The 26,460-nt window shown below is 48.0% G+C and overlaps 10 protein-coding genes across 10 annotated transcripts; 6 read left to right on the top strand and 4 right to left on the bottom strand.

The window, feature by feature from the left end:
- Positions 1-212: 212 nt before the first annotated feature.
- On the top strand, positions 213-1,411 carry An08g11830 (hypothetical protein; the record flags this gene model as incomplete). The annotated part of the gene is made up of 2 exons (XM_059749471.1): positions 213-215; positions 374-1,411. The coding sequence occupies 2 exons, from the start codon at positions 213-215 to the stop codon at positions 1,409-1,411; spliced, it is 1,041 nt and encodes a 346-aa protein (XP_059606937.1).
- A 268-nt stretch (positions 1,412-1,679) lies between these two features.
- On the top strand, positions 1,680-3,317 carry An08g11820 (uncharacterized protein; the record flags this gene model as incomplete). The annotated part of the gene is made up of 6 exons (XM_059749469.1): positions 1,680-1,963; positions 2,018-2,087; positions 2,272-2,466; positions 2,713-2,734; positions 2,775-2,868; positions 2,921-3,317. 6 exons carry the CDS (start codon positions 1,680-1,682, stop codon positions 3,315-3,317), a joined length of 1,062 nt encoding a protein of 353 aa, XP_059606936.1.
- Positions 3,318-4,307: 990 nt separating this feature from the next.
- On the top strand, positions 4,308-5,944 carry An08g11810 (uncharacterized protein; the record flags this gene model as incomplete). The annotated part of the gene is made up of 8 exons (XM_059749468.1): positions 4,308-4,484; positions 4,536-4,822; positions 5,047-5,107; positions 5,137-5,163; positions 5,212-5,237; positions 5,576-5,582; positions 5,722-5,778; positions 5,909-5,944. The coding sequence occupies 8 exons, from the start codon at positions 4,308-4,310 to the stop codon at positions 5,942-5,944; spliced, it is 678 nt and encodes a 225-aa protein (XP_059606935.1).
- A 695-nt stretch (positions 5,945-6,639) lies between these two features.
- Positions 6,640-8,362, bottom strand: An08g11800 (hypothetical protein; the record flags this gene model as incomplete). Its single annotated transcript, XM_001393243.3, has 3 exons — positions 6,640-6,991; positions 7,036-7,086; positions 7,644-8,362. 3 exons carry the CDS (start codon positions 8,360-8,362, stop codon positions 6,640-6,642), a joined length of 1,122 nt encoding a protein of 373 aa, XP_001393280.3.
- Positions 8,363-9,002: 640 nt separating this feature from the next.
- Positions 9,003-9,703, top strand: An08g11790 (uncharacterized protein; the record flags this gene model as incomplete). The annotated part of the gene is made up of 2 exons (XM_001393242.3): positions 9,003-9,596; positions 9,656-9,703. The coding sequence occupies 2 exons, from the start codon at positions 9,003-9,005 to the stop codon at positions 9,701-9,703; spliced, it is 642 nt and encodes a 213-aa protein (XP_001393279.3).
- A 3,035-nt stretch (positions 9,704-12,738) lies between these two features.
- On the bottom strand, positions 12,739-16,256 carry An08g11780 (hypothetical protein; the record flags this gene model as incomplete). Its single annotated transcript, XM_001393241.3, has 8 exons — positions 12,739-12,933; positions 12,983-13,219; positions 13,268-13,510; positions 13,559-13,798; positions 13,851-13,913; positions 13,966-14,086; positions 14,142-15,491; positions 15,544-16,256. 8 exons carry the CDS (start codon positions 16,254-16,256, stop codon positions 12,739-12,741), a joined length of 3,162 nt encoding a protein of 1,053 aa, XP_001393278.3.
- A 706-nt stretch (positions 16,257-16,962) lies between these two features.
- Positions 16,963-19,737, top strand: An08g11770 (uncharacterized protein; the record flags this gene model as incomplete). Its single annotated transcript, XM_001393240.3, has 6 exons — positions 16,963-17,226; positions 17,285-17,394; positions 17,454-18,767; positions 18,818-18,898; positions 18,949-19,145; positions 19,196-19,737. 6 exons carry the CDS (start codon positions 16,963-16,965, stop codon positions 19,735-19,737), a joined length of 2,508 nt encoding a protein of 835 aa, XP_001393277.3.
- A 2,544-nt stretch (positions 19,738-22,281) lies between these two features.
- An08g11760 (hypothetical protein) lies at positions 22,282-23,602 on the bottom strand (the record flags this gene model as incomplete). Its single annotated transcript, XM_001393239.3, has 2 exons — positions 22,282-23,370; positions 23,423-23,602. 2 exons carry the CDS (start codon positions 23,600-23,602, stop codon positions 22,282-22,284), a joined length of 1,269 nt encoding a protein of 422 aa, XP_001393276.3.
- A 693-nt stretch (positions 23,603-24,295) lies between these two features.
- On the top strand, positions 24,296-25,309 carry An08g11750 (hypothetical protein; the record flags this gene model as incomplete). The annotated part of the gene is made up of 2 exons (XM_059749467.1): positions 24,296-24,343; positions 24,392-25,309. The coding sequence occupies 2 exons, from the start codon at positions 24,296-24,298 to the stop codon at positions 25,307-25,309; spliced, it is 966 nt and encodes a 321-aa protein (XP_059606934.1).
- A 65-nt stretch (positions 25,310-25,374) lies between these two features.
- Positions 25,375-26,013, bottom strand: An08g11740 (hypothetical protein [truncated ORF]; the record flags this gene model as incomplete). Its single annotated transcript, XM_059749466.1, has 3 exons — positions 25,375-25,451; positions 25,490-25,776; positions 25,862-26,013. Coding segments are annotated over 3 exons (516 nt in total), but the record flags the coding sequence as incomplete, so codon positions are not given.
- Positions 26,014-26,460: the final 447 nt, after the last annotated feature.

Below are 26,460 nucleotides of genomic sequence, written 5' to 3'. Positions count from 1 at the left end.
GAATATCCAGGCAGCTGACCCATGGCCTCTACATAGCGGAAGGTGATACATACCAGAATACAAGAGCCTGGAATGTCGTGGATAGCATACGTAGGAGAATCTGTAAATATAAATGAGGCCTTGTGCTTTGCTACTTAGCCATCTCAACCTTCCAGGAGTGCAGGGCTCTGGGACATCAAGTAATACGCAACTGCACCCGATAAAGGATTGCAATGGTAAGTGGACTGCATGTTCCTAATGAAAACCTCGAGCTTCTGCTATGGCAGTAACTTAACATAATGTAGGACCACATGCAACCCGCATCCAGGGACATCAATGAGTTCGTAACGCTCTCGCCAAGGTTCGGAACTGCTATTAGCTGACACGGGTGCAGGCCCTTTCTGGAATACCACTTGCAGCAATATTTTCCGCCCTCCTGTGCTGCATTCCTTTTGCAACGGTTGCTCAGATGCCGAACAGAGGAACCACTCCCAGTGTCAGTCCCAGAGACTATTTGCACCATGTCCGACTCCTCATCGGTGCCCACAGTCTGTCTTCGTTCCTCACCGGACTCGGCGTTCGGCTGTGGCTATTTGGCCCGGCCAGTCCAACCATGGCCCCTGAAACCGAGCCTGTAGGCCGCCTGGCGGACTCACTCCACGCGCTAATCCGGGGCACAGATGCTGAAGGAAGTAGCGAAGCGAGGGAGATGGCATTGATACAGCTCTGCCGGAAGGTTTGGTCGGCTTTGCCGGCATCGAACATCTGGCAGTGCCTATCACCCGAGGCTTCCGATACACTGAGGCAGGCATATCAGTTTCTCGCAGTCTGTTCATATCCCATGGAGGCACAAGCAGACCTTCCATGGCCAGAGCTCGATGCTTACTGCCATTCCCGATGCCGTGGGGCCTCTCATGAGGCAGCGCTGGTTAGTGCATATCCTCTGCAAACAAGCACACGACTCGTACTCAGTGACATCGAGTGCCTCCTTCTGCGAACCCATTCGACTTGTGTCCACCATCCATCCGGCATTCTAATCCTGTCTCATCTCCGATCACTCCTCTCAAATCTCACTAACGTGGTCGTTTATCTTTCGAGAGCTTGGTTGGACCGCAGTTTGGAGAGTCAAGATCCCATTTTCCTGGCACCTAGGCTCTACTGGGTTGGCGGAGCCTTCCTAATGACACAGAACTATGCTGACCTGGTCCATACTGGGAAGCAGTCAGCGTGGTGGCCTTTTGTCGCCATGCTGCAATGCCTCGCTCATGAAATCAACCTTTCAATACAGACTCTTGACGCGTTCCCGGCATCATCTCCACCTAGGCGTCTTCCTCGGATGGACACCCCGCTGTCACAGTCACTGAATGAAGTGCATACCAATTTTATTCTGGTGTCCCTTGTGGAGTGGATTGGCCGGACACACCCTCATTAGCTAGTGTCTTATGTGTAACTCCCGGTTATATTATTGGGGTTCACTGGAGGAATGAGAGTCTCACCGCCATGCTCTGCGCGCTGGCAAACCAGACCCTATGAAGCTATTCTGCGTTGCTTGTAAGCATCTGCTGGAGAGCGATTTATGATAGCTTGGGTAAACCAGACTGGGAAACAAGATACCTTTGAGTTATGTTCTACTAGTGTGTAAGGTATGAAATATCTTTGCAGCTTTAGGGAAGATGTAATTTTGCTTGAGCAATCTGTTAATGCTATTCAGTCCACTAGGCTCCAGAGACTTGACACATAAGCAGTTTCATATCACTAGCACTCTTGACTGGAAGAATACGAGCCGATTCAGCAGAGCAGGATGTTGTTGGGGGCTTCACTCATGCATGGGCCATTCTGAAGCAGTGATAGTAGCAGTGCCGGCCGAAATCTGGAAACCTCAAAAGCCTCGCTACTTAAGCTTAGCAGAGACTATGCACAGCTTGCATGTCTTTATATCGCTGGATCGAGCCCACCATAACCAAGAATCGTCTACAATTTCCTGGTATGTTGGCCTGGAGTTGTTGCAGCGTCAAGGATGAGACTAATATGAATACAGTTCAGTATCTTCGGTAGATGGTATTGGCGGAGAAAATGGACGTTACAATGGTGCTCAAGAAGGAACCATCGTTTAAGCATAGAGCCGACGTCACCCTTGGGGAGGCTAATGCGCGCTTTCCAGCGAGCTGTACTGCTAGCTGAGAAATTCAATTTGGCAAGGATGTCGCTGCACAGTAGCAGTGGCCTATCGATTCCCTAAGCAACACATGAGTGCAGTGATTGTTGCTTCGCACTATCCTACCTTCCATACAGTACCAGTCCCTGGTCCATGACTCCAGCTGGTTCATGTCTTTGCCAGCCGGCTTTAGCATTGGAACAGCACACGGCTTCTCAATTTCCTCACTGGCCGCTCCTACTCACCGCCTTTCCCCTTTACCCGCCTGTTCACCCGTCAGTACTACTTACGGACGAGTATCACTTCGTATTCTGGAATTATGGCTCACGCATGTAAGTTCAGTATGCAGATTTCCTTGCAGATTTTTTTCTTCAGGCCCAGACTAATCGACCGATGCGTTGCGAATGAACCCGAGGCAGCTGCATTGCATGAACAGCGAAATCCGAGATGATCCGGTGCCTGTTTGCTCTGTTTGTTTGTCTCTTCTATATATCCGGCCGAGTCGCTTGTCTGTTCTCTTAGCTGATCTCCGCTTTCAATACTTTGATAGACCACTATATACAAGACACATCCAAAAGCTCACAAATATTTTCAAGACTTGTAAGCTTGTTGACCCTCTCCTGTATCATATCTACATTAGTCATGGTCACATCGACACGAGAAAGGATTAACATAGACGATCTTCTCGACCCCGCCCATGCCAACGATGGAGAGAAGTTCTGCGACAATCGAAGGTCAGATGCTTGCAGTGAATGCTTTGCTACTTCTCACTGAGATAGAGTATAGACCGTCGCGTCGCTTTTCTGGCAAGACCGAAAAAGATACAATCACACACAAGATTCAACCTGGGTCGAGAGGGGAGAGAATGCTGCCTCGCAAGATTTATGTTTGTCCCATGGTAGGATGCTCCAAAATCTTTCCAACTTATGCCAAGAAAATGAATCATTTTCGCCGGAGGCACCTTCCCAGTGCGACCGAGGACCGTCCTAAGGCACAGTTTTACAATCCACCTAGCCTCGAAAGTCACCAAGCAGCGACCAAAGGCTGCCAGAATAGCCACAGCTGGAATCGTGTTCGCGTGAGTTACCCAAGGCTACTGTCAGTACCACTACCGTCCAATCCTATTGACAACTATTCGTGGTCTACAGAGGGACAGTGGTCAGCATATATTGGAGCCTCATGATTCAAAGCGCCAACCGGAAAAAAAGGGATAAGTGCAGCATATCCCAAGAGATTGAGGATATCTTGCCTTCTGGATTCCGCTTAGCTTTCAGCAGCGCTGGAAGATGAAAGCAATAACCAGTGATTACTGTTTTTAGCTTCATTAGGGGTGGAATTAACGCCGCAGGCTCTTGGGGGCGAAGAAAGAAGAGCTGGACTCTAATAACTTTGTGATTACCGTTCATACAGTATGAATCTCACGCTCCAGCCATGCGGTCATACAGCCATCGCTTTTAGCGCTATGCTTGGTCAAATGTTTTGTCTGCTTCATGGCGCTCATCGAAATATGCACTACAATCGAGTACTTTGGCCTGCTCCAGGCGTTGCATGTGCTTAATGTGTCTGGCGGGAAAGGTAGTTATCATACCTGCTACCTTTTGCACATGAAAGGATTTACCTGCGCAGACTACGGTCACAACCATCGTCTGTTGTGTGCATTCCATGGATTGGGAATGGCCCACAGCTACCTTATCCCGATCCTAGGACTTTTCATTGGCGGGAAAAACACAACGGTCGAGTACTTCTTTCGGCTTGTAGTATACAATAGAAATTATATTCCAGAGGCCGAGCTATAACATGTAAGCCATGACACCAGCACCCCTGGTACGTTGATCGACTTGTCTGTAAAAGCGGCCTGCAACATATAACATGGGTGTCACTAAATCACCTGAGCCTCTTACGAATAATCTGGCAAAACTTTTGGTAAGCTTCCAGTGTCTATTCGACATCCATTCCAATTAAGATACAACAGACGAAAGGTAGTTTATACAACCTGCCCAAGCAGATCATTTGCCACATATGTAACCGCTGGCCACTGTTGAAGCAGTACTAGAGCCAAGGAGTGGAAAGGCTGGTATCCACTTCTGTGAAATCGTATATAAACGCACCAATGCTGAAACGGTCGTCCAATTCTCGATAAATCTTTCGCCGCTGGCTCAAGGGGTTCGACCATATGGCACCTATAGCTTCTTCATCCAATGCCAGCCCCAGCCGCCCACAGGATACCAACAGTCTGGTCCTTGAAGGCTGGGGGCAAGGTTTCATGGTAGGATCCCTAGCCGTGATGACTGTGATTACCGCAGCGAATATGAAGTCAAAGAAGGTCATTCATAAATTCATTATCATTGAGGTAAAGTATCTCATCCACCTGTGAATGATGAGCTTATCCTGAAATCTTTAGTTGCTGCTAGCTGCTTTCCACGGAACATTCATCTTTCTGCATGAACCAGCATATGGCTGGTACTTATCCGCCAGCGCTGTTAGTCTGAATGTATCGGCAGCTTTACACAATCTTATTGCCTGGATGAAGGCTCGATCGTTCTTTAATATTTGGGGCAGTCGGTTCTATCTAGCAACCTTGCTGCTAGCACAGGTATACTGGATCCTGGAGGGCTATGCAAACTTCGCCTTCTTCAACTACAATAAACCACTCTTCATAACAACTAGATATTTTGAGCCCTTGTTCCGGTAGGCCCGCTCTCGGCTGCAGCCCCCATGTTAGACTCGCTTGTTCTGCTGTGCTAACTGTGCGGACGAAGGGATCCCTGGTGGATCATCGCGACCTGCTTGCTGTTTTACAATATTAAGCATGCATATCGATGTACCTTTTGTGACCTAATTCGCACGAGTCCCCGATTCGGCATCATGATATTCCTGCTGGTCATCTCCGTGCTTCTGACTATTGTGGATAGTTTTGACGTCCTCGGTGCAGTCCACCTCGCCATTCCGACTGGCGTGGAACCTATTTGGAAGGTGTGCTCCGCTTATTAACATTAACAAAGCCTGTTCTGCTCACTGACACTCGTGGTGTAAGTTTGCTCTTGTGTCCAAATACCTGTGTGACACAGTCATTCTAGATGACTTCAAGTCTACCCTGGATCGGGTAAGCGCGGCTTTCTTCTCCAATCTTCTCCAGTCAGAGAGCACCCCCTTTCACCCCCGAGGACCTAATGGAGAGGCTCCAACTCGACCCGACTGTATTCACGTCACACACGAAATCCGCACACTAAGCGAGTCGCCATAATATCATGGTAATGGCTCCTGGCGGCGAACAACTCTGATGGCTCCTGCCATCTTGAGGTTAAAGGAAATCAAAAAGCAGGCATTATTCTTGTGGGATTCATTACCATTACGAATATTTCGTGGGATACTGTTCGGAGCACGAGAAGTTAGCTTTGTTCATAAGCAAAAGATAGTTAACTAGTTAACCAACTAATCCAGTGTTCATGTAAGTGTGCCAACAAGCACAGTTCGTTAAGAGATGGTTAGCGGGTGACGCGTAGTAAGCTAAGCCTATTACGGTCATGCGGTGGCTTCAGTGGGGACACGACGGCACCTGCCTGGGAAGCATATCTACCGGGGTAAAGATAACGGGAGACATACCCGACGGGAGAATCCAGAATTCTCCTGATACATACGGCACCGTAGGTACGGCGGGCATTGCGGTCATCGCGCAAAGGTGAACACCAAGAATTAGCATTTGCCCCATGGCTGCTAATTGCCCTATCTGTGGTCAGCAAGTCATCATCAAGGATGTGATGGAAACAAACACAGTTCAGTGCCACGCAGGCGATCTTGGTTGACCATTGAGTCCTGCGCTACTGGTAACATTGCAAACTTCTTTTCTATTTGGATCAATTGGAATGCTGTTTCCCATGGAGAGTACGCTTGATTTAATCGAGTTCTGCTATGAGGGGAGGCTGCTTCGGTTACTACTTATTGCCCGTTGCTGATGCGAGAGTTGTGGTTGATGACGGATATACACAATGCATGCAACATACAATCTGGGTCTGTCCTCATTAAACGCAGGCCATATCAGTGAATTTCCGTTTGTGTCAGTTAAGTGTGAAAAAAGCGTCTGCAAGTCGTTGGCTGCTGTCTTCAATACAATATAGCAGTGATAGATATGTACAATATGACGTTTAGCGCAATGTTTAGCAAAAAAGCACCATTTATTGTTATTATGATTATACAATATATCTTCTATTGTATAGACATATATCTGGTGTGCAAGATAGTTATACTTTGCTTTGTTATTGGAAACCAGGGCAGAGCTTCATTTGGACGAATATTGTGTGCTAATCTCATCTAAGTAGGAGGTCTCAATAGAGTTCTAATCACGTATGATACGCGCATCTTATATGTCTCCTACGGCAAAGCTTGTGGCAGATGCTGTATCTCCAGTTTGAGGGTGATCTGCCATTTGGACTACGGTGATGTTTCAGGAGTTGGCGTATGCGAGTCGATTGAGGAGCTGCAGGAGATGATTTGCACCACAGCGTCATCTAGTTCAGGCTTTGTTTGGATGGGTGAAATTTGTGGCATCTGAGCTTGGGCAGCTTTTCCAATCCCTCCCCAGCCTGTGCAATCGTACGCTTTTCGAGGTTCACGATCGGTAGTACGGGCTGGCGGGAGGCGATACGCAGGGATAGCACCATGGGAGAAACGAGTGCGGACCGATACTCAGGAATTCCTCGAGACAGAAACCGAAGCAGGCGGATGCATGCAATTTGCAGTAAGTACTCCGGCACGGAACAATATAAGGAGCAATCCAGAAGCAGCCACCACGAAAGCCTTGCCGGAGGACGTAGGGAGACACGCCAGACGAGTGAATGTAGTATTCTCAGGAAAATATATCTATCAGCTGTATATTTGATTGTTGTAGAAAGAAGTAAGCATACTGGCTTAACTCAGGACCGGCATGGCCAGCTTGAATGGGTATCTCTACCAGACTAATATCGCGTGATTAGATTAGTATGCATGTAAAGATATGAGGAATATTATAAAGTATTCTTTTCCTTTTGAGATTCATAAATGGACAAGGTTTAAACCCGAGTGTGACAGGCGGTCCTGTGGCGTAGACTCATGTCGTCGCTGATCATTTAATTTGTTCTGTCAGCCGCAGCTTCCCCAAAATGTGACGTATTCATTAGGTGTATTGAGCCGACATGAACATGGCATTAACATTAGGTCGATCAGCGCCATTTATCATCCCGAGGCAATGACTTATAGTCCCTCCTATATGAATGACGATTCACAATTTCAGCAAACCGAACCATGGAACAGAACCTTCGAATATGCCCCTACCCCCGGTAACTGGGGTCGCTCACCCACGCACTACTTCATTTATATATATATAACCGTTTGTTTCGCGAACAACACCATAAATCTTTGAGGGATGTTAGGTGAAACCTCCAAATTGATATTGACTATGGTCTAATAGATGAGAAACAGGCAACTGGGTTACAGGGTCCAGTTGGTTCCTTCGGCTGCAAGCATCCCTAGATACCATATTCCCATTAGCACAGTAAGCTGACCATGGCCTCCAGCTGTCCAGGGAATCGCCGAAGAGACAGCTAAACGGCCGTTTGTATCGATACGTTTGATTGCAACCAGTTCGGTATTAGTAAGCACAAACCCATGGCGCGCTTTGTGTTGGCCCATATAGAAATTCACCTGCGCCAGGACCTGCTTGTACTGTTCTTGAAAGAAGGCGTTCTGCGAATGCCGGTAGTCAGAACGCCATTTCCACGAGACCTTCATGTCTCCTGGGGCTCGGTTCGTGCTGTCGGCGTAGGTCCCCCCCACGACGACGAATGCAGTGTCTGGTCGAAACTGGTCGACGTACGCTGCAGAGCCTCCGCCGTCAAATGTGATCGGCACAAGGTTCAGTTGCTGGAGCCGGGGTGCTAGTTCCTCAAACCCGGCTCGAAGTGCGCGCCTAACACGCGGTTGAAGCAGCTCGGCAAATCGAAGGTGGAAATGAGGCTCATCTCTGATAGCGGCAGGAGGGGACCTGAAAGGATCGGACACGATCTGCTTTGAGTTCAAAATGCCGCCGTATCGTTGAATAATTGTTGCATAATTGAACTCTGGCCAATCGACGACCTGAGAGATGTCCCCCGCACCATAGCGGGGGTTCGTTGTATTCCGCGATGGGGCAGCACCTTGAATAGGAATTGCCGGGAGGGCAACAGAGAGATACTGCAGAAGAGACTGGTTGCTCATATTGTAGTGGTGCTGTATCACACCTGGTGAATAGGACTTAGAAGCAACGGCTCCACGTGGTAGATACCTATTGGTAGCTGATCGTCGAAATAGACAAGAGGAATGGGAACAGAGAATCAAAATGGAAGGCTTGGGGGAAAAGGAAGTGGATATATAGGGAATGAATCTCCAATGTTACATTTCTATTTGATGGGGAAGCAATGTTGAGGGGTTAGCACGTAGGTTGATTGGTGTGGTTGCACAATAGTAAGCGCTCACTTGAGGTGCATATCTTAGCAAAAGCAGAGTGAAAGAAAGCGCTCACTGGAACGTTGGATCAGGACCATGATCGATAGGACCAGAAGCACCCGTATTCTCATTCAGAGTCACAGCGGGCGCTTACATGCAGCCAATGAAACAAGTCCCACTTTGAGATTCCCACCGGCGGCAATGTAGTGGATCTGATTCGCAAGATCCAGCGGTTGGGCCTCTCGCGATCCATAACTAGCAAATTATTCAAAACCATTTAACTTACGTAATCCCGCTATTATTAACCACGACCTGTCCACTTTTTGTTTTCTGACCTGCTCCGACCTCCTTGATAGAAATATGACTTCTCTTAGGACAACAATGCACCTAAGAAGCGCTCTCTTTGAAGAACATGGACATCTCTAATATCAATATTATCAGGCAGATTACGTGCTCTGATTCGTCTGCAATATTCGAGGCAGAGCTGGATGGACAAAAGTATGCATTGAAGCTTTTCCACGACAACGGCGACCCTGGTTATACCGAAAATGGTCGTGATTTGAACAGATTTCGCTGCGAGTTAAATGCTTACAAGAAGCTTCTGGCTTCTGGTGCCTGTGCACGCGGTTTCGTGCCAAAATTCTACGGCTACATCAATCGGATGGATCCCGCAGCATTTCAGCCTGCTTTACAATCTTTCGCCCGAGACAAGCTATGGCCGAGAGCAATATTGCTAGAATATTTCCCAAATGCAGAGAGTTTGAACTGCGTGAACTACTCGGATGCGCTCTATCCCCAGGCAATTGAGGGCATGCATGAGATACACAGGGCGGGTGTTCACCATCGAGACATCTACCCCAAAAACCTTCTCCTTGTCCGTGGAAACCCCGACAGGCTGGTCTGGATTGACTTTGATGTTGCAACGACCTTCACCGATTTTGAACCTGAACAGCTGGCCCGCTGCGACCACGAAATTGCGCTTGTGAAGGGATTTGCGGAAGCTCTGGTATGGGTTTCGTTGCTGTCTACATTGGAATCATTTAGTGTGCTAACTACCGAATACAGAGAGATGACCAGGCTGAGGGACTCCCGCCGAATACAAAATTCTATTAAGGGTTCCATAGGTGGTTATATATCGTGACAATGTTTGGTAGCATTTACGCTTGCTTTCTTGTAACAGATATCAGTCGGGGCGGAGTTTCAAGCAAGGGCCGTTTTGGTTTATTTTACTCCTTTGTACAACCATGAATCATCATCTATATTTCCAAGAGCCGTTCTCGAAGCCAATTGGATCCTACCTTAGCTAGACCATTTGCGCTGCAATCCTCGTCTAAAATAATTTCCGCCAAAACGCCGGGCATGTCTCCGAAGCAGGTAGATTCTCCACAAGCAAAACCGGTATACAGTAAATAAATATGGGCAATCAGCATTGCCATTATCATTCTAAGGGAAACACTGTGATTTCTGTCGTACATTTGTGACCATAGAGGCAGTGAAGGCGGTTGTTGAATTGCAGCATGGCGATCTCGGAGCTCTGCGAACGCCAAGGCTAGGATGTTGATTCTGAGGGCTAAGACATTTATGTATATTGAGGAGTCAATTGAGGTTTGTGTCAGAGACAACAGAGGAGTGTCCAGGGATGGTCAATAAATAGTTGGCATCAAAAAACGATATGATTTTCCACCTGCTGCACAGTGATTGGTTGATCATTATCAAAACAGTTCTGTCGAAACTTGGAGACGGTGATCCGGAACGGGTTAGCACCCATCGGAATTATTTCCGGGGGTGAAGTCGCAAGAGTGCAGGTATAACTGATTTCGAAATTACTGTACCCTGCATTTCCTTAAGGCTGTGCCAGTTCGGAGGGCTTCAGGAAATGACTAAGTTGCTGAATTACATGATCTCTATCGATTCAGCCTGACTAAAGGTTTTGATTTTCTAACTATGCGATACAGCTCGTGTATATGCAAACTCTTGAGCTTCAAAAATGATCAATTATTTCATCATAGGAGGTAATTATATTGAATTAATGATAATCGATCCTTTCGGCTTGAGCAAGGCGATGAAATGCCGGCTTAGTCAACTCCCGCGGCCACATCTTCGAAAAAGTTGGGCACCAGGATACGTGATGCACATAACGTAGGAGTCGCAGCCTAACATGTAGTTATTCTGCCAAAGCAGCAAGGAGGCAATTTGGTGTTTCAGAGGCAGGAGGGATCAGGGTAAGTGGTCTCTGTGTCTCTTCTTGTGCTAACAGGCAGACGTACCGCATTATCTTCTGGCCGCGGCTGGCGTCCTTCGGTCGGTAGCGGCAAGGCTCAACGGGGCTGGAAATTTGACCCCTGGGGAGCCGCGCATTTTGCCCCTTCACCCCATGTTACACTACTCCACCTTTTTAGCATATCATGGCGGGGTGATCAGCGACAGGTTGCTTATCGAATAACAGATAGGTTGGTAAGGAGCAAGGACGCCGAAGCGCTCGCGGTATCGCTTTTAGACATGGCTTTCGGCTGGGTACCGGTGCGAGGACAAAAGTACGTAACACTCCTGCACAGACCCTCCCACTGCATTAGCGCATGCAGCAGGATCACAAGTAGCCCAAACTATCCTCCGGCCCCAACCTATAGCCGTTGTGATGATGATCTCGAAGTGATTTTTATTGATAGCCTGGACGAGAGTGACCTAAAGCAAGATGGATGGTTAAATCCCCTGTCAGAGGCAAACGACCCTTGATCTTAATTCCACATTTGGGAAAGATTCCGACGATGCGGTATTTTTGAATTATAATCCGTCAGTACACCACGCTTGGAATTAATTTCAGCATCATTCTAGTGGGATACATATGCGCGTGGTTTTGAGGCTTCTACTACGCCGACTTAGTCCCACCAACTCGCTAACCTTGGCATGTTTTGTTTGAACATGCTATTTTGATACTGCTTTGCATGAATGAACGATGTTTATGATAGAAAATGCTGATGTATTAGCAATCTCATAGTCGATCTATTATCTATTTAATATCAGAACTTCAGTTTCTTCGGCTTTCAACGTCCTTTGCCAAGCTTTTTCAGACTCACAAAGAAATACTTTTGCCGTCCTGGGAACACTTCCTAACGGTTCTTATATCATTAATTTCAATCATCTAGAGTTTCATATAAAAAGCCAAGAAGATATTTACCATATAGGTACTGGTCAATATTGGCATAAAACACCAAAGAGTATTTTTGGGGGCAGGCTCATTTCGCAGATCACTGTAGGACATTTACTGGAAGGATCTATGTATGGGCTTGATTGATTTAGTATGATAGACTATATACATTACGACCTGTGTTTATCAATCGGTGATAATTGTTCTTTCTGCTTAGCTGTTGCGCGTTAATGAATAATGTGTGCGTGGACTCACTGGGTTGCCCCCAATCCAGTTGATGATCCTGTCACAAGCGGGAGCAAGCGCTGAGGTGTCGTGTGCAGAATATATCGTGGGAAACATGGTAAAACCAGGAAAACACGCATAACACTCGGTTCTAAAATATCAGGGCATTTGTTCCTCCTGTGAACCCTGTATCACCTTTGATTCTGTGTGTATTCGGACCGCCGAGAGACAAAGAAGAAGCTGTGTCACATGCCGAAAAGACAGAGACTAGGCCTTACGCTGCCGCGGTAGATCTGAACGGCGATCCGCTTGACCAACAGTTGCACAGGAATCACCGCATGGCAGTAAACCCGCACAGTCAAATGATATAGATAGGTATAATAGTTGAGTCCTGTGTAGTAGCACCTCAGAATAGAAATTCAACCAGATTTAACGTTAGTAAGGCGGACGTGCCAAGAAAAAAATCATCGATGACGACGCACGGCCAATAAGGAGTTACGGTAGGAACTGTGATATTTTTTTGTGATCCCGGAGCATTAATAGCAGTTAGGGGCTACGGAAGTCATTGCGTAGGGTGCTCAGTACTATAAAGGTTTACTGTTTTTTAGAACGAAGTACGTATCTAGCAAGCGGCAGTCCCGTTGAACTGATAGGGGACAGAAGACCGTGAAGTATACAATCCAAGACCGGATAGGCACCGAATACAGTAGAGAATTTGGACAATGTAAAGCTAAGAGAGTCGCTGTGTAAATCAAGCCAAATATTGGTCGATAGGACTTCAGGGTGCACTATCACATCTTGGCACCTCATTCTCCTTGTCGGGCTTCACCAAACGCGTTAACAGAAGGTCCAGCCAAGGACCTAATCCCACACAAGCTTTGCTATTCATGGACAACAGCACACTATTGTAGTCGGATACTATGGACCAAAGTTCGACAGGGCTAGCAACAAGTGCTACAGCACGAGCAAAGTTCTGTGCGTGTTAGGCAATGATCCACACGCTCAGCTGATATCAGACTTACCATGACTTTTGTTTGGCTACCAAAATACCATTGTCTTTGTTCTGGTTCATGCTCGCTTTGGTAAGAGACATACTTCTTGCCACTTGAAACATCCGAGAATATACTGAACAGTTCTACCATTTGTTCGTTATCTGAATGTATGAGTGTTACATTGATCGCTGTGCCAGTCCCTGTGATGTATGACTCCACGGGGTGGCCATTTGATATGGAGGCTCTATGAAGAAGGGCGTGAAAATTCTGTCCTCGTGAGATTTACTTGCAGTTCCACAGCGGAATAATACATACCAGAGCCATGTCTACGGATTCAAAAGTATAGGATTTCCCACCAGATGGCACCGTTTCTGAATCCTTGTCTTCGATCATTTCTGGTGGCCTCACCAAAGCGGTCATGAAGTCCAGCCAGAGGGCCAACTTTGATTCGAGGTTGCCCTCGCAAGTGACTTCAACAAAAGGAGGTCTGGTATGTATCCTAATGGAGCCTCCAAGTAGCTCGCGTTCCGCGGCAACGCCTAAAGCACGTGCAAAGTCCTGTGCCGGTTAGGGGAGATAGATGGTTCCCAAGAGCATCTACCTTACCGTGACATATGAATTGTGTTTGAATCGGAGTGCTCGAGTGGTGGCAGCACCGCATCTCTGTTCTTCTTTCCTCCGCCATTTGTTGTCATTTGTAACGGCGTTGATCTGGTGCCACACACGTTCATCATTGCTCAAAACGCCCGCGATTATATCACATATCAAGGCCATATTATGATCACGTCTCGAAAGGCCTTTACTAGGTTGATGAGTCGTCCACACAGCCGACGCAACTTCTCCTGTCTGTAGGTTGGGTTTTCAGCACGTATTTCGAAAAGTGAGACGTCACATTTACCAGCGTGAGGACGGCATGATGATGGTGTGTTATAGAACTCGCACTGACAAGTGTATAAAAGTCCTGAATTGTTAACCGAGAGGCGGGTATACGAAGGCATCGGAGTGCAACTCACTAAGGCGTTGTCAGTGGACATGAAAGCAAAGTCCTTTGTGATGCCATCATTGGTTTCGGTTAAATTCCACCCGTTCTGCAGCAGATGCTGAATATCTCCCGTGAGCTCTTTCTTAGCTTCGCTGCCAACCACATCGCAGCAAAATGTCCATAGCGGTGGTGGAGCCATAATTTTACATGTAGGAGTGGATGGTCTCGCTGGAAAGTGATTCAGGGGATAGGAGATGATGTGAGGGCGGGGTAACTGTATTATGTGAGCCGACAGGTGGGGTCGGTCTTGGCGAGTGTTGTTGGATCGGTGGCCACCCGGCTTTTTGGTGCAATTTCTCAGAAACATAGTCAAACCAAGATTTCTGGATTGTCGGTAGCCAATAATTAGGAGGGGAGTTCTCCAGAAAGGTCTTTGCTTTCATGAACGCGCTATAGCCCGAGTCCCTATCTCCTAATTCAAGACATGCCCAGGCCATGGAAAGTTGACAAATTCCCGCCGCAAAGCCTTCGTCCTCAAAATCGGGGTATTTCTCCACCAGTGCTAACGCCGCGACCCATTCACGATAACCATCCTCAAATCTGGAGGTGAAACAATGTAGACGAGCACGCGCAAACTGACACCGTACGTGCATGAATTGGTCAGTTATATCTTTGTTTTCCTTGTGGAAGTCAAGTCTGGAGTCGCATAGGGTCGATAAAGCATCTATGTAGCATCCATCAGCAAGATAGGCATCGACAAGCGCTAAAAGCAGACGTTTCGCCTTCCGTTGAGGCTGATAATCCTTAATGAGTTTCCTATTTTCTTCCTTTAGGAGCCTGAGAGCTTTTGCGGGCTTGTTCAGGTCACAATAGACATCTGCCAGTCGACACACGATATTGAGGCGGAGGGTCTTCACCTGCTCTGCATACATTGGCGCCTCAAACAAGGTGCCCTCAAAACAAGTCTGAGCCGATTGATGGCGACCGTGAACTATGAATATCTTTCCCATGGTGATACTAATGTGGGGTGAAAGAAGGCGACCCATCTGACAGCGTGGTTGGAAGGGCCGCGCTGTAGCCTCGAGTAACGCGCGCGAATAATTCTCCTGTTGAACCAAATTCTCAAGGTGGGACCGCCATAGGGAATCCTCAACGGCCGCTAGTCTTTCCTCCATTCCTCCTTTAAATAGGTCGGCCATCTCTTTAGGCCTTCGATCATTGGCTGTGGCGATTGCAGTACGTCGTTCGTTTTCATAAGCCTTGGTATCGCAATAATATTTGCTAATCGCCTCTTCAGATTTCTCAGGACTGGAATTCAGTCGATAAAGGTTGCTTTTTTGAAGGGCAACCAAGCCATGCAGATACCGAGGCAGATTACTATGCTCCAATAGGCGGACGGCAAGATCTAAAGCTTCTGCGAATGAGTGGTTCGACTGGACCACGGCAACGATGGCCTCTACTACGGCGCATTTGTCGCGCTCGGGGAGATCAGATGCTCTAACACGACGAGCCATTTCAATGAAGAACGGACCCAGATCCTTTCTAGTTTGATTGACCCTAGTAAAGTCAGCCATGTGGTACTATCTCGGACTTTGCAGTTTGGTTATACCCGGGTTCCCAGGCATTCTCTCGGGGAATCATCCAGCAGAGGAGTCTCAGTATATCGACATCGCTGATATCATTCAGAGCCTGAGGTTGGCTACTCTGAGCAATCTGCTCTTTTGTCTTCTTGACCCATTCTAAAGCCTCCTGACTAAGCCCAACATCTTCTAGCGTCTCCTCAATGACTTCGCCGCTGCTTGACCATCGTTTTTGACTCTCGTGCGCCAATCTGTTGAAAAATGTCTTGGGAGGCTCGATGTGACGTAAGCGTTGACCGACTTCCTGTATGTGTTCGATTATGACATGAATCGAATGACGCAAGGAAAACAATTTGTTTGGCGTAATGGAAATAATAACGATTCTCCCGAGGCGCAAACCTCCGTATTCGTGAGCTTGTACAAGTAGAGCGTTATATAACATGTTCCCGTAGAAGGACCTCCTTTCCCGTATTATCTGCGATTCCTGCCCATGTGCAACACGTTGAAGATACTCAAGATGGCTAGCTCGTCCCAGTGTTATGCGGATAAATTCATCTATGGTCTGGGAGTCTGACTTCAGAACGAAGTCAACGTGTTTATCAAGTTCAGCCATCAATTCTTTGCACTTTGCTCGAGCCACTTCGTCAATATTGATCGTTTCCTTCGCGACCGATTCGAGGTAGCCGCGAGAATTCTCGTACAGACTAGATCCCTCTAACTGGCTAAATGATCTCTTAGGCATGGTTCTCCAATAACAGCTGTCGCATCTGGCGGAAAAGGAGGCCTGGCATGAAGTGAGAGGAGCGGTCACAGCCAAGTAGTGAGCGGCTACGGAGGGCAATCAGTCAAGTGATGGGAGTGATCGCAACCAAGGTGTGAGCGGTCACAGCCAAGTGAAGAGCGGCTACAACCAATCAAGTGCTGGGAGTGGTCCCAACCAACTTAGTGAGCAGTCACAGCCAAGTGGAGAGCGGCTACAACCAATCAAATGGTGGGAGTGGTCACAACCAAGTTAGAGATGGAAGGCTGTCCTTGGCGGAAAAGTAAATAATTAGTAAAATTGGGGAACCCTCAATATGTCAACCATCAGCTCCAGCGCCCACTTCCTTTCGAACAACATGAGGGGAAACGTATGGCTGCTGATCGCTTCGTATGCATGCAGGACATCAAGGATGCCGCAAGGTACATTATCAATTTCCCTAAACTCTACTACTAGTATTTATCGTCCCTCATCTCCTCATCGCTTCTCTTATAGTATTTACTTCTAAATAAAGCTCTTTGTGACTAGCGTTCATGGTTGTTCTGGCATCCTCTTCTCGGAGAGAAGCACTCAGTCAGCCTTAATCAAGGCTCGAGAATTGGAGGTAACAAGAAACTAATCTGAACATCATTGTAGGACGGGAGGGAACCTTGACACTCTCCTCGACTTGCTGACGATTGCATGGACCATGTCTATCCCACGCGAGACCAACACCTCCTGGATTGTGGTACCACCTCTGGAAAGCCACGGCCAGGTGAATGCATCTCCCCTTGAGCGTATAGAGTACGAGGCAGCCCATTCATTACTACATTTCCGCGGAGACAGGGAATTGCCCCAGCTTGTTCACGGCGGTCGGAATGAGGAACCGCAGAGATTGATCCACTCCTTTGGCCACCGTGACACTTTGCTGTCTGGCCTTTCTCGACGGTCCAGAGTCCGTCGCGCGACACAGGTAGGTCACAAATACAGATCGATCGTTATTGTTCCTAACAAGCCTCCGACCATACCAGGCCTGTGATCAATGTCGAGTTCGGAAAGTAAGATGCGATGAGAAAGGGCCGAGGTGTACACATTGCGAGGAGTACGATCTGTCATGCGTCTACAAAATGCCGACTTATAAGTTAGTTGTTCTCCTCGCTCCCTGCCGGGTATTATGTATTTGTGTTGAGATCGGGACAGAAAGGACAGAGAGCTCCAACAGCTCCTGGATCGGATACGAAAGTTGGGCGAGAGCTTCGAGGAGCGTTTATCATCTGTGGAAGATGCGCAGGTCAAGCACAGCTTCCTGGTGATGAAGCTGAACCCTGGTGCCATTCTCAGAGAGCAGCCTCTCCAATACTTGCGCAAGGGAAACCTCCCCGGTACTTTCGAGAACAGAACGTTATCTCAAGGTGGGAATGATAGTAATATAAATCCAGGCGCCGACACCCTCAGCAGTAACCAGGTTTTCGTAACTGGCAGAAATAGCCAGTTAGCCTTTCCCGTCGAATTTATCACTACGGCTGAGAGGTTACTAATATGGCCTTCCATCAGGGAATTCCTACCTGAGGGGTATGACGACGATTATGTGACAGAGTTGGAAGAAAGTCACGGCCTCATCCGCGCCTACGGAAGTGGTGAAGGTGACGAGACCAGTGAAACTCCAAAGGCATTAACCACATCGACCGACCTCAGCACTGCCGTGGGAGAACAGTACATGTACCACCCCTCCATCCGCGAGCCATGGGGTGGCATCAACCAGCCGCAATCGAAGCTCGCGGATAATGGACTAGATGACGCTGGCTGGGTGACAGTCGGCCCGAGTGTGATACGTCGCTACTTGAACAGTTATATGGAGCACTTGTATAAGTTCCATCCATTCCTTTGCGACACAGAAATACAATGGAACGTTGAACGGTTCATCACGACATACTGTCCCAGCACCGAGGACCAGAAGCAGAAGAGTGGGAAGCGGAGGCGCTTGTGCGATGCTCGTCAAGATACAGGTTGCTATGCGGGATCTGCAGTCACCATCAGGCCTGGGTCAGGGCTCAGGAGGGTCGAAAAGTCAATTGACAATGCCATAGTCTTGCTGGTCCTTGCGTTGGGCAGTATCTGCGAAGTCCGGGACCGACCGGTCCCAGGTCCCATCGTGGATCACATCATTGACCTTAGGGAAGAACGGATCCCACAGACTCCGGGAACATTGTCGCGCAGTGTCCTTCCTCCCGGAGAAAGAGACTTGATAGTTGCCTCGCAAATTGATCGCTTCCGTTCTCATTTTATGGATAACGGTCGAAAGAGTACCATCATCGGGAACCATGATGTCATTCCTGGATTGGCGTTTTACGCCTATGCAGCCAGTATTCTTGGAATTTTCCAGGGCGTGAATAGTCTGCAGCATGTCCAGGCGGCATTGCTCGCGGGCCTGTATTCCGGCCAACTGGCTCATCCTTTCCAGAGCTATGGGTGGATCTCCCAGGCTGCTCGAGCCTGTCAGGTATTGGTTCGATCGTATGGTTTACCAGTCACTTCAATGTTGAGAAAAGGGCTAATCTGTACAGACAACGGTATCGGGAGATGCGTGATGGTGCTGTGAAGGACCTTTACAATTTTGCGTATTGGACCTGTTTCCAGCTGGAAAGGTAAGCTCATATCAGTATGATTTAATCGCAAGGCTTAATATCCAATCAAGTGAAATTCTGGCCCAGCTTAATCTCCCTAATAGCGGTATTTCGCTGTACAGAGATGATGTTCTTCTCCCAAGCGGTCGTTTCACTCTAAACCAGCGAGACATTACCACTGTAACGAGGATGATGTCTTTATACTCGGCGCAGATCTTCCTCCAGAAGACTCTTTACCACGTCCATACCGAGTTGTACAAAGTTGAAGGTAGGATTTCTACTGATGTAGGATAAGCAGACTTTAGTAATGGCAAACAGAACATGACCAGGGTTACTGGTCTTCCACTAAAGTGGATATCTTGAGCAGCATACTTGAGCAGTGGCGAAGTATACTCCCCGATTTCCTGAGATGGGAAGATGGGGATCCTCCATCGGACGATATCAAAGTTGCCAATATGCGGTCTGAGTATTATAGTGCCCGCTACCTTATTTACCGGCCTATCCTGTATTACGTTCTCCACCTCGCGCGACAACCAAAAGTCCCTGTTTCTGGTGCCGTAAAGTCCTGCTCGAAGTCGCAGCAGGTCGCTCTTTCGATTACACAAAGCCAGAGTGCTACCAGCATGGCGCGCCTGTCCAGCGAGGTTCGGCCTGCGCTAAATCCGCCGCCCTCGGATCAGGCCGGAGGTGAGGGTCCGTATACGTACCGCGAGCTACCGTCGGAACTGCGTCATGCATGCAAAATTTGCATCGATTCTGCGATTTTAAGCACGGAGGCTTTTGATGGCATCAATGGTCGACCAGTGGTCACTAATATCTTTGGAATGGGTCATGCGTATGCTGAAACTCCGTTCAAATAGTGTATACCTGTTAATCAGATGGCAGACGATTTGGTAAAATGCTGGTTCTGTTAGCAACCCATAATTCCCGCCTATCAGAGTTAGTGGAGCGAAAAGCCCTCCAGCGGCTTCTTCAGGGAGCAATCAAATCCCTACTGCAGAGTCGTTACACCTCTCCTACTCTGCGAATCAACGCGGAAATCCTCGGCGATGTTTACGAAAGGGTTTTCGGGGAGCCCGCTACTGTCTCACAAGTAGGGACGTATTGATCTTCCTTCGCTCAGTGCAACGAGAATTAGTTAGCTTCCCACCGATGATTTTCGGCTCAACGAGCTGTACACAGACAAACCTTCAAACTTGGCAGTTTTGGGACAGCGGAACTAATCAGGAAACGCCAGGTAGTCTAGTCGCAATACGCTCAAGGACCAGACGGTATCAAGTGACCGGAACCATAGAACACCAAAAGCCACATTATACATTCCAGATAGCTCAATGTTGAGGGCACTTGGCGTTTTATCTTCTTCGCGTAGAGGATGATGGTGGTGGTGGTGCCCCTGGTTATTCTAATGCCCGTAGTATCATAGGCTCGCAGGCAGCGTGATAGGACTGAAGGAAACATTACTTCAGCATTGAAAGTTAACCGTGTCAATTTTTTTTCTTCATATTTCTTTGTATGAATAGATATGGAGAAGACTCACAAGTAGAAGGCAGATCTTGGTGACGTGAAGGGCAAGGCAGCTGAACTGAATGAGAAAATTGAATCATGTAAACTGCGTCACTCATCAACTTAAGCTATTTAGGCAGAGAAATCTAATAAGTATTATAGCCGTTCGTTGAATGGATTGGACAGACGGCTACAATCCCCCCTTAGATCAACGGAGGAGGCAAATCTCAAGCATCGCGTAACAAGTGCATATTCTACTTCAAAGCTGGGATCCCGTTCAGTAGAAACTGACTGCACACGGAAAATAACAGGAAATGAATTGACCTAAGGAAGCTGGCTTATTACCTAGTATTACTAGTCTCTGGCTTCAATAGGCTGTGAGTCCGTTCTAGCTAGTGCTCCATAGGCTAGTCTCGACCCCACTGCCCATCGATGACTATCCAGGATTTAAGTTGGCTCAAGAAGCTAACCCCCTGTCCAATCATCGTATGTATCATTATGGAGGGCCTAGTTGATAGTGACATGTCCCTACCACCGATAGTACAGTAGAGCGTAAATAATGGTTACTGGAATTTCGAATTCTTTTCGGTTGTTGAGGGCGCGAAAGTGCATCATTTGAGGGCCATGATTGGATGAGGCGAAACTTACTAAAGTTAGACAGCGTGGTCGCGTTGAGGAATGAATGGCATAAGGTAGTTTAACACGTAATTGTGAGGCGATATCTAAGCGCAGAGACCAATGAGCCAGTATTATGTGCGCCTCTGAAAATGATGCAGTTCAATACATTTACATTGCGGACCAAAATACATCAGAAACCCACATGTCTAATCTCTATAAACCCTTGGGGGTGCTCCCTGAGGCAATGACGCAGCCACCCAGAATAATCTCGGAGGTCCCTCCGACACCCCTCCACCGGACATTCAAAACTCGGTTCAATCAATCTTTCCCTGACTTGGGTGGTTTGCTTGGTACCTTGGCCGGGAGAGATCGGCTGAGATGTTCTAGCAGGACCTCAGTTTAAACACACGATCATTCAGTAGTATAAGATATTATTGATAACAGGATCATTACCTCGTATTATTCTCAATGTCGGTATCACAGGGTTCCATGTCAATCGGAAGAGCAACCGTATTTAATAGGTTGGAAATGTTGAGCTGCCAGGGCTTTGACGACATTTTATGGGAGGCGCAAAGGGCAGGGTAAATAGACTTAACTAGCAGTGAAAGATGCTAGCTCTCTGCGATGTACATGCAGGTAAGAGGATGCTTTTATTTATAGATTGCTAAGAAGAATCGCTGAAGTGTTGCGAAATCAAATGGCCCCATACTCTGTATAACTGAATAAAAAACATAACGCCGCCATGTTCAAGGGGATGTGAAAACATGTAGCGTTGAGTGCCTAGCTGTATTGCCTCCTCGAAAGAACTACATGAGTCCAGACCAACCACAACTGAACACTATTAGCTTACGTAATTTCTAATCTCTACATTGACGTAGCAGGCGCGTATAACACCGCCGGAGTCAGAGAAGTAATAAAAGAAAAAGGGAACAGGTCCAGCGCCTCCACTGAAACGGACGGTCGGGCCGAATTGGCCAAATACATTGACGGCACGTCAGACGCACCTCGAATATATCTGTTAAAGAGGAACTCACGTTGTTAAGACACTGGAACGTGTAGGCGTACGAATTGAAGTTGAACGATGTCGATTGAAGACATACGTCGTAGTTAGGCAGGGCCTGTCTGCGTTGTTTCTTGTGGACTGAACATATTCGGATTGTCTCAATCGGGTCGAGCAAGGGGTGGCCGCCCTGGCCTGTAGGCTCATTTTTGATGAGCCCCACTCAGCGACAAGTGCGGGTCTGCCTGCGACGCCATTCCCTCTTATTGAATGACCTAACTAATTAATCAAAACTCTGACCGGGGGTGACGCATCCATCAGAGGCGCCCGGAGGCGCGAGTGAGCCCAACAACTGACTGCAACCCTCCATAAGTGGAGACCATTCTTCCGGGATTTCCAAAAGTGTTGGGTACCGGTGTATCGAGTCCGGTATGGAGAATACCTCTTCCCAGGTGATATGATCAAGCCGAGACATTACATTCAGGAGGGTAATCCAGATACCTGGCTTTCTCAACGATAACTCTATCCAATACAGCTTTTTACCGTGCCTAATAGTGTTGATTAACCGTGACGTTTTGGGTAATCCGTCCGCCCGGATAAAGTCCTCTAATGTACCACCTCTCGAATGATAGCGCCGAATGAGATATCGTACAGCAAGAGCACGAAGAAACCATTTCCTTAGGTCAGTACCCCGGTCCACGGTGAGAAATGCCAACCTCGGATCTTCACCAGCGGGACAAGCTGCTAGAATAAGACCGGTCGGATCCAGGTTCGTAAAATACTCCAGGATCCGGGAGGTGTAAGGTATCGCACTACGGAGGAACGCGTCCGCAGTGTCCGAGCGATGGTTGCCTGCCATTACTAGCCTCTCTTGCGGGAAAAAGGAGTCGGCTAGAGTTGCCTGGGTCTCTGCTTTGACCAGCCCAGGTGGCACTGTTCGCGAGAGGAATCTCGAGGCATTGTACGCTCCTGCAACGAAAGGGAGGCAGTATTGGTCAATGTGTAGGCCAATGATATCCACCGACACTCCCATCCACATCAGGATGCCGTTTCCGTTACCTTCCTCTATCCAGAGCCCGCCATGTGCAATAAAGATCTGATCAGCACGAATTCGTATTTCAAGAGTGCTGATTTGACTGTCTCGCAGCTCATTATCCGTTCTGATCCCTTGGGATCCGGGATAGACTTTGAATAGACCGTTCTCAGCCCCGAGGCCCCCTCTAATAGGCCTCCAGATGGAGATCCCCTGGACGCAGGGATGTGCCCTCCGGGGTCTAGTACCCGTGGAATTTGGGGCTAGCTTGTGAATGATTGGTCCTTGCCGGACCAATCCTTGAGCCGTACCAAAGTGCCTAAGAAGAACAATATCTAGCTGCATGATTGGGTTAGAAGTTATGAAAACTTCGGCCTATGCTGACACATACGTTGAAGCCATGCTCCATAGCTTGCTGCCACTCCTGTTGATGATCGGCAGAAGTCAAGTGCTCCGCTGAATCTGGACGGTCAGGATGCCCAAGTGCATTCTCTTCAACAGACAAAGAATGTACAGGAGATTTTTCAGTTATTACCCCACTATTAATATATTCATACCCCTGTTGGTCCATGTCCACTTCATGGTCGTTGTGCGTATATTGTTCGAGCAGGTCATAGCTCGACTGCGGGGATGATCGGGCTTCCAGCTTGGCAGAGTTTGAGCTTATGTAATACGGTCCAGGGAGGAGGATGAGACAATCAATGACACATTACCAGTCACAGACTTTAGAGAGGTGGCCTAGAACAGGACATATGCTGGGTCGCTTAGAAACCACCTGACAACACAACCAATAGAATGTGATCAGCTGCTTGGTATTGCGCAATTCCTTGGGAGACTGACAAGCCCCCGTCCACCTCCCTTTATCCGTGTCCGGAATAGTTCAGTGTGGTATGCTCATTTCAGAGCACAGTATTTCGGAGATTGCATGCAGGCGGAGAGACCGAAGAACGGATCATCCACTGTCGAAACGTATCACAACTGCCCAATCATGAAGGGCCGGGAAGAACTTCGCCTGCGGTTGATCTCAAGCCTTCCATGGCTCAGGCCTTGTCCAGGATTCCCTGGCAAAGCTCCCCTGTGTCATACGTCTCAGTATGCCCCGGCGTATTGTACTTTTATCAAGATGCGGAACTCCTGAAGAGAGGATCATGCTTTGGCCGTCATAGTCACTGTACATATGATGCGCTAGTCTTGCGCAAGCGCACACCGTCATTTGGCGGACACTGCATTGCCTCTGTTACGCTGCTCTAAACTCGCTTGGACCATGGCCTACAACTTCTGCAGTGGCTACCGGAGTCCGCTCTTGATGACAGTAAGTTCACGCGGCTACTCGTCCACTGTATGCTCATGGGAACGGTAGGACTCGTCCCAGCGATTGTCCTTAGGCAGTCTATTATCTAAAGCCCCCTCTAAGGCCTCTGACCGCGTGCCCTTCTATACGCTTCCTCCCTCGTCTGCATTGAGAAACAAATTACTGCCCTATGAGGGGCTCGCTACACTGCCCTCCGGACCAGCAAGCCCCGTCTTGACGTCTTCGCCTCGACCAGCGCTCGAAACGTATCACCATCCACGGTGCTCGAAAGGTCCTCCCAAGACTACACTGTTTGAGCGTAGTCGGCATTATAATGAGAACGATCTGAGTGAACCGGAACTCCCCATTCTCTCAGTTTCCCAATACGAGCCTCTCGCCAAGTCCACTATTGAACTCTTGTACCTCAACCATATGAAACTGTCCATATGGCCTCCACGCGATATCTCCGCCAACCGCATCACTGTTCGCAAGTTTTGTAGACGGCGACGGGATGAAGAAGACCTGATAATCGAGTTTCCACAACCAATGAATTTTGTGAGCTGCCTTCTCCTCAAGGACATTCCATTACGCAAAGCCCTCCAGCCCTTTGTTTTGCTGGCTCTAAGGAGCTTTTATGAGCCATACAGGAGCTACAGGAGCCGAATCCGTCTTTCAGAGCTTATTCATCACCTCTTGAAGGACCTCACTGATCTTTATTTTCTCGTTCTTTCTCTTCATGCTTTAAACCTCAACATGTCTGCTTGCCGTTTTACATATCCTGGTGGGAGGCTAATTGGATCGTCGCCAACTGAGCGATCCTCGCTGCGGAAGTTGATCCAGGAACAGCGACCGAATCCAAGTTGGGCCTATTATATGAAGAGATATCCACAGATGGGTGGCTTCAAAAAGGATGAGTTGGAGTCAGCAGCCGTGAAACTTCCAGGGAACCTGATCTTTGTATTTCGAAGTTATGCTGAGGGAGCGTGAGAGTCATGCAATAGTGGGTTGTCTGGCCTCAAGAGATACACACAGGCCATGTTTTCTTGGCCCCCCTACTTGCTTGTTCCTTCACGTCCTGAAAGCCATGTACTTATGTTAGCGATATCTGTTATTTCCACTGGCCGCACCCCTTCATCGTCTCATTCCACAACTCAACGCCTTAATTACCACTTGTAACACGCCAGGTGCGAGGTAGCGATGTGGCCACTAGAACAACATACTTCTTGGCCTCTTCTAGCGCTGCCTCTCGCTCCTTCTGCTGCGCCGCCATCTCCGCCTGATGCTTCTCGCGCTTCTGCTCGTACCTGGCTAGCGCAGAATGTGCCTTTTTGACGGTGCCTTGGCTGATTCTTCCCAAAGGTGTTTTTTGATTCTTCTGAAGGCGATTGACTGAGATCCAGCGAAGGCAATGCCTATTCAGCGTTAAGATAACATGCAGATGGCTTCTCGAGAGCCTCAATGAACACACACGCCAACTACTCAGAGGGTAGAGCGTTTGACCCATGCGCTGATTCCTTGTCTAGCCACTATTCCGCATACATGGCATCCCCATGATGTTTAGTCGGGTCATCGACGATGTGTAGAATCTCGCTCGCGGGCAGGTCTTGGAAGATGTAAAAGGGCACGGCAATTGCGAGAAGAAATCTTTCTTGCAGAGTAGCAAATGGAAAGAGGTATAACGGACAGATACTGCACTTAACGGGGTATCTGAGCCATGCAGGGCATTAGCGAGAGCAAGGAGAGACGGGATCAGCCTGGAAACATCAAGTCAGGAAACTAGCCTCTTTCTCAGGAAAAAAAAAAAAAGCATCCATATACCTGCACACTATTGATTTTACCTTTCAGCTTTATGACAAGGTATTGAGCAAAGAAGACGAAAAGACTCTTCTGTCTTCTTTGTTTGGCGTATCTTCTAGTGCTGCCTGTCAAAGGAAATTGCATGTCTTACGCGTGCAAATACCGGTCTGTGCGTCTTCCGAGTCTCTTCTATACATTTAGCTCTCTAATCCTCTTAATAAAGTAGGAAATAATGATGTCTTCCCAAACACCTATCTGGTAGTCTACCAGACCTTTCTCTTCGAGATCATCACAGAGAAGTATAAGAGTGTCCTCCAAGTCCTCAAGTAGGTCAATGTCTG

Source organism: Aspergillus niger (assembly GCF_000002855.4).
Source record: "Aspergillus niger supercontig An08".
Lineage (NCBI taxonomy): Eukaryota > Fungi > Ascomycota > Eurotiomycetes > Eurotiales > Aspergillaceae > Aspergillus > Aspergillus niger.
Note: the sequence above shows the minus strand (reverse complement) of the source record. Positions and strands in the feature narration are given on the sequence as shown.